Raw genomic sequence first — 12,696 nt, 5'->3', positions numbered from 1 at the left:
CGCTCCCAGAGCCCCGGGAGCTCAGGCGCCTTTCTCTGCCGGTCGCCCACGGGACCAGCGCCGTTTCCGAGCAGGAGGACGCCGCTAGGGATGCTCTGGCTTAGCCCTTGGGTTCTCTTCAGAAAGCATGAAATTGAGACTCAACACTGAGAGTCTGTTCATTTAACGGGTGTCTAGGGAGCGTGTGTGTCATGAAGATGAGAGATTCAAGGAGCTCAAACTACGAGCTCTCCACAAAGCATGAACCTGTTCCTGTGCTGCCTGCCTCTCACGTGGGGAGAAATCCTGTGGGTCCCTCGGCCGGGGCGCCTCAGGGAAGGGTGGGCGAGGGGGCGCTGGCTTCACCATCAGCAGCTCCTGGAGCAGTGAACCCCTACTTCCCCACCCCCTGAAAGGACGATGGGGTTGCTAAAGCCCAAGACATCTGCTCCCATCTTGACCGGTTTGGCTCAGTGGATAGAGCATCGGCCTGTGGACTGAAGGGTCCCAGGTTCGATTCCGGTCAAGGGCATGTACCTGGGTTGCGGGCACATCCCCAGTAGGAGGTGTGCAGGAGGCAGCTGATCGATGTTTCTCTCTCATCGATGTTTCTAACTATCCCTCTCCCTCTCTGTAAAAAATCAATAAAACATATTTAAAAAAAAAAAAAAGACATCTGCTCCCTTTACCCGGGTCTGATACGTGGAGGCAATAAAAGTTGAGGATTGTCAGCTAACGTAATCATCTCTGCTTTGTTGGCTAGGGTTCACAGCATTGATGGACAGGTTCAGCCTGACCTGCAAGTCGGAAGATGACCTGGACAAACTGGCCCACATTTTCAGTTATTACATTAGTGACATCATCGAGCGTGAGTGGCCATTGCAGGGGGGCAAGGAGGCGTGGCCTGGGCTCCCGCGGGTTGGCGATAGAGGGGTCCTGGGGTACCTTAAAAGGGACACTGAAGGACCATTCTTTCAGGGTTACTCACATTTGTTCCGACAAGCTAGATCTTTGTATCTGCCATTCTGTCCAGTCTCACATCCCGTTGACTCAATGTTCAGAAACAGAAGAACAGCTAGTTTTAACTTTGCATGTTTGTGTTTTATTTCAAAATAAAGCATTCCTCAGGTTGTCTCTTCTAACAATAATGTAACGTGCCTCATGGGTGTATGTCAAATATAATTTAGAAACCTTCCCATGCCAGCATTGCATTTTGGTCCTGTGAGGTAGGAATGAGTGTTTATTTTCTGCCATCTATTAAGCTCGTGCATATTTGCCTAATTTGGAAAAGAAACTCCTCCTTTGTTCAGTAAACGTGTTTTTGAGTACCCACTCTGTGACATGCACTATAATAGGTGCAGAGGGTGCAAAACCCTGTTGTTCACCTTTCAGTCTGGTTAGGCCTACCCAACAGAAATTACTCTGGCCCTATACCCTTTAGTACCTATATAATATTCCCATTCTTGACGGATGGTGCCCCATGCAGTTATGTCCATCATTCTGAGAGTCACCGGAATACTAACTTTGCGCCATCTCCTTTAGAAACGATTATTTGACGGACCCCTAACCCCTGAGGAGCAACTGTTAAAGGTCTTTCAATTCTTCTCACCAAGTGTAGATGAAAGGGGAAGATAGAAGTATGGATTAGGAATTGTAACATCAGGAACTTCTGGGTACTAGAAATACAGGTACATAAGACATAGTACCTGTCCTTGTGGGATAGACAAATAATGAACAATTATAGATTATACATTGTACAAAGGAAATAAATAGGGTGTGATGGTTTAAAAAGAAGAATTATAGGGTGAGCGTTTCTATATTAGGGTAATCAGAGGGGGTGTTTAGGCTGAGAGGTAAATGATGAGAGGAACACCTTGTGAAGAGCCAAGTGTACAGCATTTCAGATGGAAGAAAGCCAAGTACAAAGTTTCTGAGATGGGAGAAAACTTGGCATATTCTGGAAAGTGAGAAGGCCAGTGTGGCTAGAGCCAGGGTGGGGAACATCTGGCCTGTGGGCCACATAAGGCCCAGGAAATCATTTGATCTGGCCCGGCCAAGGCATTAGGGGTGAATTAATTAAAGCAGGCTGATTTTTAAGTTGATAATTTTGTATGGCCCACAAATGATGTTATAAATATCCAAATGGCCCTTGGCAGAAAAAAGGTTCCCCTCCCTGGGCTAGAGCATAGCTAGTGGAAGAAAAGTGGCTTGAGGTGAGGTTGGAGATCATCAAGCTGTATAGGCCATAGTAAGGAGTTTGGATTATACATGTCAGTACAAAGGGAAACTAGAAATCTTCCCACAAGGGAGTATGATCTGATTTACATTTTTTTAAAGCTCAAGTTAGCTGCCTCGGGGAGATTGGATTATAGGGAGCTGAAGAAGGGTAGGTAATAAGAATGGAAGCTGGAAGAGATCATTGGGACAGCTGTGAAAGATGATGGAGATTTCGTCTAGGGTAGTGGTTCTCAACCTTGGCAGCATGTTAGATAACCACTTGGGGAGCTTTTCAAAGTCCTGATGTCTACATCAGTTAAATCATACTATCTTGATGTAGGCCCAGGAGTTGGAATTTTAAAAGTTTTACAGGCAATTCCATTGCACAGTCAAGGTTGAAAATATTGATCTCAAGATATGGCAGTGGAGTCGTATGGCGATGGATTGATTTTATATATAGGGTGTCCCCCAAAAGCATATACACATACTTTGAATAATTATATAAAGACAGTGTCTATTAAAACAAATTTTATTTTTAAAATTAAGCTACCAGCTGTTAAAGTGTGTATACATTTGGTGGGGGGGGGGGGCACCCTGTATATTTTGCAGGTTCAACAGACAGGATTAGCTGATGTATTTTTTCTTTTCTTTTTTTTTAAATATATTTTTATTGATTTCAGAGAGGAAAGGAGAGAGCTAGAGATATAGAAACATCAGTGATGAGAGAGAATCATTATTTGGCTGCCTCCTGCGTGCCTCACACTGAGGACTGAGCCCACAGCCCAGGCATGTGCCCTGACTGTGAATTGAACTGTGACCTGGTTCATAGGCCAGTGCTCAACCACTGAGCCACACCAGCCGGGCTGATTATTTTTTCAGTGGGAAGTAGTGAGGAAAGGGACTCTCAAGTTTTCAGCTTTCATAACTGAATTGATGGTGGCATCACCTACCAAAATGGGAAAGTCTGAGCTTTGAGAAAGAAAATCAGGATTCTTTTTTAATATATTGAGCTTGAAATGTCAATAAATCATTCAAATAGAGAAATCAAAGTGTGAGTTGATGGGGAGAATATAAATAAAGAGAAAGATCCTAAGACTGAGGCTTGAAGAACTTCAGGCGAGGATTATGATTAGGGAGAAATAACCTACAAAAGAGTCTATAAGACAGACAATGAGGTGTAGAATATTGTGGTATTTACGTAACCAAAGGGGAAGTAGTGTCTCTAGAAGAAGAGGTGGTGGCTAGCTGAGTTGAAAATGAAAGGTGCCTAATACAGTGAGATCAGAAAATACTGAATTTAGCAAGATGAATGCTGTTGATGATCTTGATAATTTTAGTGAAATGACAGAGATGTAAGTCAGATTGGAGTAAGCTGAGAAGAGAATGGTAGAGAAAAAAATTGAATGAATAGGATATGAGGAGAAAATTGTATATAGTCAACTCTTGAGAATATTTTTACTGGGAATGTAGCACAAAAATGGCCCTAATAGCTAGAGAAGAAGCTAAAGTCGAAAATAAGTAGGTTAGTTTTGTTTTGTTGTGTTTTATTTTAAAAAAATATATTTCTAGGAATGATCCAATAGAAGATAAGGGAGGGAGTGAAGTTCTTGAGAGGGTAAGCCAGGCGAGGATCCAGAGGACAAATAAAGGGGTAGCTTTGAAGGAACAAAAGTATTTCTGCCATTTTAGAGAAAGTGATATAAGTAAAGGTGGATTTGAGGAGAAGCTAGAAGAGAGGGAGAAGGAACCTGAGCCTTGAAATACACACAAAGACCTGAAAAGATATAAAGAAAAACTCAGTAGGTCATTCTTTGATCACATATGATTCTTCTATGATCTGATATAGTTCTGATTTTGACTTATTTTCCTCTCTCCCTTACTCAATTTCAGATGTACTCTGTTTTGGAGGAGATATCCTAAATATCACAGGTATATTTCAGTTTTTCTGAATATTTTGTGGACTACGTGAGGAAGACTATATTTAGGTGGAGTATGGCATATTTGTTTATTCAACATTGTTTGGTTATTTAATATGTGCTGGGCCTGGAGAAATGAAGATAAGAAAGACACAATCTCTGGGGGTCTCCCAGTCTAATGGGAAAGCCTTGCCCATATTAAGCTCACATTGCTTTACATTTTGCTTAGATTGAATGACAGAAAAACAAGTGCCTGTAGAGTATTCATTAGTAAACTAATGAGAAACTTAGTCATTAGTAGCAGAAACTAAATGTAAGACAGGGAGGAGTAAAAAGTCTCCTATCTGGAGAACTCTTAGGGTCATTAACAGCTTTATGCCACACTGTTGAACCATCTTTTTATTTAAACTTAAACCAACCATAAAATTATATTTGAATATGAACCTACATTTTATGAAGTACCCCTCATCATCTTTTAGTATACTGGTGGAAGGAAGATTAGCAAAACTATTATTAAACTACCCTTAAACTATCCTTAAACCTTAGTAACATTTCAGCTTCTACCTAGTCATCTTTATTTATATGCTCAGGTCATTTTGAGGCTCTAAAGCAATATTTTAAGCAAGCATCATATATAGAGCCAAGAAGCCTTGCCTGACACCTTGCATGATACCTTCTGCATTATTGGGGTCTTTGTCCTGGTCAAGTGAGTCCAGATATTTGACGTCTGTCAGCCTGTCTTTCGTCTCTGCAGGGAATGTCCTCCTGGCACTCTGGACAGTGGAACAGAATCAACTGAGTGACATCATTACCCTCGTGGCAAAATGCAGTCTGGAGATACAGGAGAAATTTGGGGTCTACCATACCAGAGAAGGCCAGGACCTGCAGCTAAAGATAGGTAGTAGCTACTAAAAGATATCCAATTGGAAAACAACAACCACAGGAAAAAAAAAAAAACACTATAAAAATTTCAAAAGATAAATTGGGTAAAAATATTTGCAACTTATATCATGTAGACAAAGGATGAATTTTTTTAACATAGAAAGAACACAGGGAAATAAAAAACACATAGAAATAAAAAAAACTAACATTCTAAGAGAAAAATAGACATGAATAAATAGTACATAAACAAAGAAATACATAAGATGGTCAACTTCATAATAAGAAAAATGCTAATTGAGATCATTTCTCATCTAAAAAATTCAGATGCTAAACATACTATTGAGGCTGTGAAGAGTAAGCCTTCTTATGTGGTACTGGTACGAATCAACAATGATATAACATATGGAAGATGATTCAGTAATCAAGATTATAAATGCATTTATTCTTTTTTTAAATATATATTTTTATTGATTTTAGAGAAAGAGGAAGGGAGATGAAGAGAGAGAAACATCAATGAGAGAGAAACATTGATCAGCTGCCTCCTGCATGCCCCCTACTGGGGATTGAGCCCACAACCCTGGCATGTTCCCTGACTGGGAATGGAACCAGCAACCTCTTGGTGGGTGGGACAACGCTCAACCAACTGAGCCACACCAGCCGGGCAAATGTATTTATTCTTTATCCCAGCAATCCTACTTCTGAACATTTATTCTATAGGAATACCTGAGGGTACATGAAATGTCATATGTACAAGATTATTGATTGCAATATGGTTTATAATAAAAGGTTGAAAACAATCCATCTGTAGGAGACTGATTAAGCACTAAATATGTCTACTCAATGAGATTCTCTGCAACTTAAAAAATATGTTCTGATAAAGCAGGATCTCCAAAATATATATGAGAACAAGTAGTATTTTATTGTATGGATTTACTACAATTTGTTTCTCCATTCAGTTTTTTTAAAGTTTTGGCTAAGAGAGGAATTCAGAGCCAAGACTCAAATTATAAGAGAAAGTTTTATTTAGAAAGTCACAGAGGTAGAAGAAGTGAGCTGTAGAAGAAATGGGCTCAGGAAACAAGTTCTATCAAAAGGGCCCTTGGAGATTAGTGGGGAGAGAGAGATGCTCCTTGAAAGATGAAAGACAAAGAAGAGGTTTAGGCATGCTCCAGCAGGGAAGAGAGCCCTGGGGACAGAAGGGGGTGGGGAACGGTATGGGTGTGCTTCACAGAGCCATTATCTACTCACTTTTGATGGATAATTGAGTGCTCAATTTTTGGCTATTACAAATAAAGCTGTTATGAACATCTGTGTACAAGTCTTTGTGTGAACATATGTATTCATTTCTCTTGGGTAAATACCTAGGAGTAGAGGGCCTGGGTCATATGGTAGATGTATGTTTATCTTTTTAAGAAATTGCTAATCTTGTCTTGATTGGGTAGCTCAGTTGGTTAGAGCGTCTTCCAGACATGCCAAGGTTATAGGTTCAATCCCAGGTCAGGGCACAACAAGAATCAAACAATGAATGAATAAATAAGTGAAACAACAAACTGATCTCTATCTTTCTCTTAAAAATCAATCAATCAATAAAAGGGAAATTGCTAATCTTTTTTCCAAAGTGATTGTACCATTTTACTTTCCCTCTAGCAATGAATGAAGGTTCCAATTTCTTCACGCCCTTGTCATTGTCTGTTTGAAGAACTTTAACATTTCTCATAGTATGAATTTGCTGGAGATGTGTTTCCAGTGTGTGTATGTCTGGAAAAATCTTTATTTAAATCTTTTTTAAAAAATATACTTTATTGATTTTTTTACAGAGAGGAAGGGAGAGGGATAGAGAGTCAGAAACATTGATGAGAGAGAAACATCAATCAGCTGCCTCCTGCACGCTCCCTACTGGGGATGTGCCCGCAACCAAGGTACATGTCCTTGACCAGAATCGAACCCAGGACCCTTCAGTCCACAGGCCGACACTCTATCCACTGAGCCACACCGGTCAGGGCTAAATCTTTTTTTTTTGAAAGATATTTTCAATGGTATTAATTTCTAGGTTGACAGATTTTTTTTCTCTCTTACATTAAAGCTGTTGCTCTATCTTCTAGCTTGTGATGTTTCCAACAAGAAATCTGCCTTCATCATTATTTCTTTGTATATAATGTGTCTTTTTATTTTTTCTTCTGGCTGTTTATTTTTTTAATTAATTTCATAGAGGAAGGGAAAGGGGGAGAGAGAGAGAAACACCAATGATGAGAGAGAATGATGGATCGACTACCTCCTGCACACTCCCTACCAGGCATTGAGCCCACAACCCTGGGCATGTGCCCTGACTGGGAATCTAACCATGACCTCCTGGCTCCTAGGTCGATGCTCAACCATGAGCCACGCCTGGTTGGGCTCTTCTGGCTGCTTTTAAAGATTTTTTCTTTATTACTGGTTTTAGGTCATCTTATGATGTGCCTTGGTATTTTTTAGTGTTTTGTTTTTCTTTTCTTTTTTCTTGTGCTTATGGTTCATTGAGGTTCTTTGATCTCTAGGATTTTAGTTATCAAATTTAGAAAATATTCTGCCTTTTTCTTCAATTTTTTTCTGTTTCCCTCTTCTTCTGTCCAATACAACATGCTATACACTGCTTGAAATTGTCCCATGACTCACTGGTGCTGTGTTCAGTTTTTTGTTTTTTTTTCCATGTCTTTCATTTTGGATAGTAAATTGCTGTTTATTCAGATTTGCAATTTTTTTTGCAATTACCTTTATTCCTGCCTTATGTATTTTTTATCTCAAGCCTTGTAGTTTTTATCCTTGGAAGTTTGATTTAGGTCCTTATTTATCTTTCATGTCTCTATTTATTCAGCCTATTCTCTAGGTTCTTGAATATATGGAATGTAGTTATAACTCTTTTTATATTCTTGTCTACTAATTTTATCTTTTGTGTTATTCTGGGTTATGTTTGATTGATTGATTTTTTTTCTCACTGTGGATCATATTATCCAAAAAGTTGCATGTCTGGTAACTTTTAGTGTGTGTCAGGCATTGTGAATTTTACCTTGCTGAGTGCTAGATTTATAAAATCTTGCCATAATATTCTTGAACTTCATTCTGAGATGTGGGTAGCTTGATCCTTTAGGGTTTCACTTTTAAACTTTGTTGGATGGGACCAGAGTTGTGTTTAGTCTAGGGCTAGTTTTGCCCCATTCCTGAGGCAAGCCCCTTCAATGTCCTGAGAATTACTAAGTTTGACACTCTGGCCAGTGGGGACAGGAACTATTCCCAGCCCTATGTGATATTGGGGATTGTTCCTTCTAATCTTTTCAGGCGATTCTTTCCCAAGCCTCAGGTGGTTTCTTCATATTGATGCACTTACTAGTACTCAGCTAAAAGCTTGAGGGTCCCTGTACAGATTGCTGGAGTTTTTCATCAGTAGGCACAGTGCCCTATTGCCTCTAGCCACCATGCCCTACTCAGACTCCTAGCTTTGTCTCCAACTCAGGGAGTCTTCTGGGCTGCACCTGGGTTTCCACTCCCCGAGATGTGTCCTGGAAACTTGACAGTAGTTGGGGTATCAGAGGGTTCACCTTGTTTTCCCATTTCTCAGGCATCATTGTTTTCCATTACCTGATATCCCAGTATCTTGAAAATTACGTTGTGTATTTTTTCCAATTTATTAGTTCTGAACATTATGGTAAATTCACTACATGTTGTCCATATTGGACAAAAGCATATGTCTGCCATTTTTCCCTTGTTTTTAGTTGGATTAGGTGACTTAGCCCATGTCTGTTAAAATATTATCTATTCATCAGCCCACGTTACATGCAAGGAGGGATGGTGTGGTCACTGTGACAACAGTGTCTGAGCGTAACCTTTAGGTCTCTTCCAGCAGGCCCTAGTTGTCCATTAGAAGAGCAATTTAGAGACAAGACTCTCAGAAGCCTATGATCTTTTGTTTCTTCCCCCATACACCTCTGACTTGTTTGAGTGTCTGTCTCTAGCTGTGTTTGAGACAGAAAGAAATCTGAGGCAAGGTGTTATTTTTCAAGTTGAGCTCATCTAATATTTCTGCAACTATGGGCAATAACAAGATTGGCATGATGCAGAGAGCAGTGTGAGGATTCCAGACCCCTCCCTTTGTATATTCAGTTGAGTTTGGCTATTCACCACTTGTCTCCTTTTTTCTGGATAGGTCTATCTGCAGGTCGGATTTCCCAGGTTATTGTTGGAGATGAACAACGACAGTACCTCTTGGTGATTGGGCGGGATGTAGATGATGTCCAGTTAGCTCAGCGTTTGGCTCAGGCAAATGAGATTGTCTTGTCCTGGAACTGCTGGACACTCTGTGAGCAGTACATGTTTGAAGTGGAAATCATGAAGGAGGATGAAGCTGTGAAGGTAGGAGGCTGGCACCATCCATTCCCATTCTGCAAAGGCCTTTCTACTGCACATGGCAGGCAGTGCTTTGGTGGTGGTACATATTGCCTAACCAAAACAACAACCATTGGAACTCTATTTTGGAGGGAGGTGGGGGATATTTCCCCAGAAAGATAGATGAGGCGGAACAGTAAGGCTAAAAGGATAAATAATAAACAAAGGAGATGGCATCCTTGGCCCCTGTGTTAAGGAACCAACGGTAATTCAGTTGATGGGTGGGCACAGAATTGAGCAGTTTTCTTTCTATAGTTAAGAGATATGCGGATCACTGACCCATTTGATTTTGATGAGCATTTTGACAAGTGCCTCAATTATCTGCCACATTACCGGACAAGTGCTAGTAAGTTACTTTGTTCTTTCTACCCAAGCCCAAAATGTTAAAGATTAATTTTCAACATGGCTGGAGACATTTCATTTGTTTTCCTTTTCTCAGATACTCTAAGAACTGCCCTGGAGTTGGATCCAGACTCTGCACTTGAGCAAACTCTGCGGAAGCACATAATGAAAAACCTCTTGAAGAAGGTTATTTTCTAGTTCTTGAGTCATCGTGTAGACTGTGCATGTGTTTGTGTGAACAAGTGTACATTTATATGTGATGTCCTATTTGCACTGACCCAGTTTGTCTGTCTCCTGCACCAATTATTGTGATGACCTGTCCTATAATTTTAATCAGATTTCTCAATCCTAGAAAGTAAAAGCCATGTTTGTTTTTCAGTTTGTCCCTCCAGAAACTAATATACTGTATAGCAGGGTATAGAGTAAGTATATACTTAGTTAATTAATATGTGTTGACTAAGTGTGTATATATAAACATATGTAATGACTAATGGAATTGGAAATATCAAACTAACTCTTAGAAAATATAAAAGCTTAACAAGTTTCAGCAGTGAATTAGATTTAAAGTCAAACCGTTTTCATTCCAAGTGTACTGGTTTGTATATCTTATATATCTCTCAAACCTGAATTTTCTTTTAAGATTTGGTCTGATACCCTTAACTTATTTTGTCCTACTCACCACAGAAAGTAGAATTAAAATTCCTAAACATGATACTGGCAGTTGGCAATACAGGCAGGGTTAACTCACTGTCTTTGTAGATTGACGAAGGCCAACCTATGGAGTATATATCTGAATTTCGTACCGTGACTATGGTTTTGGTCAGCCTAGAATTTCACAAGACAGGATGGATGTTGCGTTTGTGTCATCTTATCCAGGAGGCTGCATTGTACATCTCCACAGTCATAGAGAAAGGGGGTGGCCAGCTGAGCCAGATCTTTATGTTTGAGAAAGTAAGTACAAGGGGACCTTAGCCATAAGCATTAAAGGTGAGTGAAAAATAATAGTCTTGTATGACCAGTTTGCCTCTCACATAACACAGGCATAAGTCATATATCCTGCTACTTATTTTACAACGTGCTATTTTACATTAAAACTTCAACTAGTATTAGTCAAGGAATGGAATGTTCTAGTTAATTGTCAGAGAAATCAAGGGTTACTCTCTATATCCTTTTTGGTTTAATTCTTGTTGAAAAATCCTTGTGAAAGCATAAAGAATGTTCTTCTGACTCTACTAGTAGAGTAAATGTAATCAGATCTTTCTTAGATAATTAAGGAGCTTGAAAAAGAGTAGTTTCAATACTTGACATTAAAGGTGAAGAAAATGGAAGCACATAGATTTAGCTCAAAGTATGCACTAGAGATTGAATTTTTGAAGTGCTTGCCATTAAATTTCCTTAAGTTTTAAATTTTAATTCTTTGGATAGTTAAATTAAGATTTTGTTTCTTCTTCTTAAATCTCTATGTTGGTGTGGCCTAGAGCATTCATTTCATGAATCTTATAGAATCCTATATTCCTAACAGAAGACCAGAAAGGATCTGGCTTCATTCAGGGGAGTTGGTTCATTTGCAGCAAGCCATATTCCTTCCCCAGATAAACTCTCTTTTCTTTCTTGTTCTGTTCCAGGGCTGCATGTTCCTCTGTGTGTTTGGCCTTCCTGGGGATAAGAAGCCAGATGAGTGTGCACATGCCCTGGAAAGCTCAGTCAGCATCTTCAACTTCTGCTGGGAGAATCTTTCTGAGACCAAGTGAGGAGGAAGGTGGGGCAGAGAGGAGCTCCTCAGGCCCCAGGGGCTCTTCGGGCATGGTAGGAGGCTGTGACCAGTAGCAGGGTTTGAGGACATCCAGAATCTTCCTAATACTTCTGCTGGGAGAATCTTTCTGAGACCAAGTGAGGATCAAGGTGGGGCAGAGAGGAGCTCCTCAGGCCCCAGGGGGCTCTTCGGGCATGGTAGGAGGCTGTGACAAGTAGCAGGGTTTGAGGACATCCAGAATCTTCCTAACGGGGAGGGAACATGCTAAGGGAAGTCAGAAAACAAAATCTATTAAGAAATCACTAGTTATAGAACAGTGTCCTAGATACCCAGAGCAAATGAAAATAAATTTCTATTCAAAGGGGTGGGAGAGGGCGGGGGAACAGGATGCACATAGCAAGACTGAAGAACACTGCAAATGTGTACATTAATATAATACAAATAGTATATATGTATGTGGAGGGAATGCAGAACAAAGGTTGTCTATCTACCTATTAGGGAGGGGAAGTAACCACAGCTGGTTAGTGCTCTCCTTCTGTCTTTCGCTCTTGGTCTTTCCCAGACCCATTAAGTTTTCTGGAATTCACACTGATATGATCACCCTCCTCTACATTCACCTCGCCTTCCCACCTTCTATAAACTCCTAGTCCTAGTTAATAGAAAATTCCATTTTCCCACTAGTTGCACTATGACAAGGTTGGTTGGAATTTTTCAAATGACATCTTTTTCCCCATTAGAAAACTATGGGGAAAGTGTATACATGAATCAATTTGAAAAATAGTTATATCTAATGTTAGCATTGAGTCAAAGATTATTTGCTTGCCATACTTAATCAAGATGAATAAAATTATGTCACATGTTTATACAATGCTTTAAATTTTATAGAATACTGTAATATATGATACCAGTGTGAAAATTGTCTCTGTCTTTATACATAAGGAAAGTAAGACCACAGAAGATAAATTATTAGCATATAGCAGATCTGGTAATGAAACCCAGATCTTCTGTCCTCAAATTCTGTCATTTTCATTACCCCACAACTGCCTCTTATAAATACTCTCCAAAAAAGTAAGCATATATTACAAATATGATATAATATGATAAAATTTATCTTCATTTGCTGTGGGTATCTAGGACACTGTTCTATAACTCATAGAATGTTAGTACTGAAATTTACATTATCTAATCCAA

At 39.6% G+C, this 12,696-nt stretch overlaps 1 protein-coding gene across 1 annotated transcript; it reads left to right on the top strand.

Annotated features, from left to right (window-relative positions):
• Positions 1-619: 619 nt before the first annotated feature.
• Positions 620-11,514, top strand: LOC102242744 (adenylate cyclase type 10-like). The gene is made up of 8 exons (XM_014533024.1): positions 620-847; positions 4,087-4,125; positions 4,867-5,010; positions 9,172-9,377; positions 9,666-9,756; positions 9,850-9,938; positions 10,512-10,703; positions 11,378-11,514. Exons 1-8 carry the CDS (start codon positions 757-759, stop codon positions 11,501-11,503), a joined length of 978 nt encoding a protein of 325 aa, XP_014388510.1. The 5' UTR covers positions 620-756; the 3' UTR covers positions 11,504-11,514.
• Positions 11,515-12,696: the final 1,182 nt, after the last annotated feature.

The sequence above is a fragment of the Myotis brandtii genome, unplaced genomic scaffold (assembly GCF_000412655.1).
Source record: "Myotis brandtii unplaced genomic scaffold, ASM41265v1 scaffold929, whole genome shotgun sequence".
NCBI lineage: Eukaryota > Metazoa > Chordata > Mammalia > Chiroptera > Vespertilionidae > Myotis > Myotis brandtii.
This window is presented reverse-complemented; position numbering and strand designations above follow the sequence as displayed.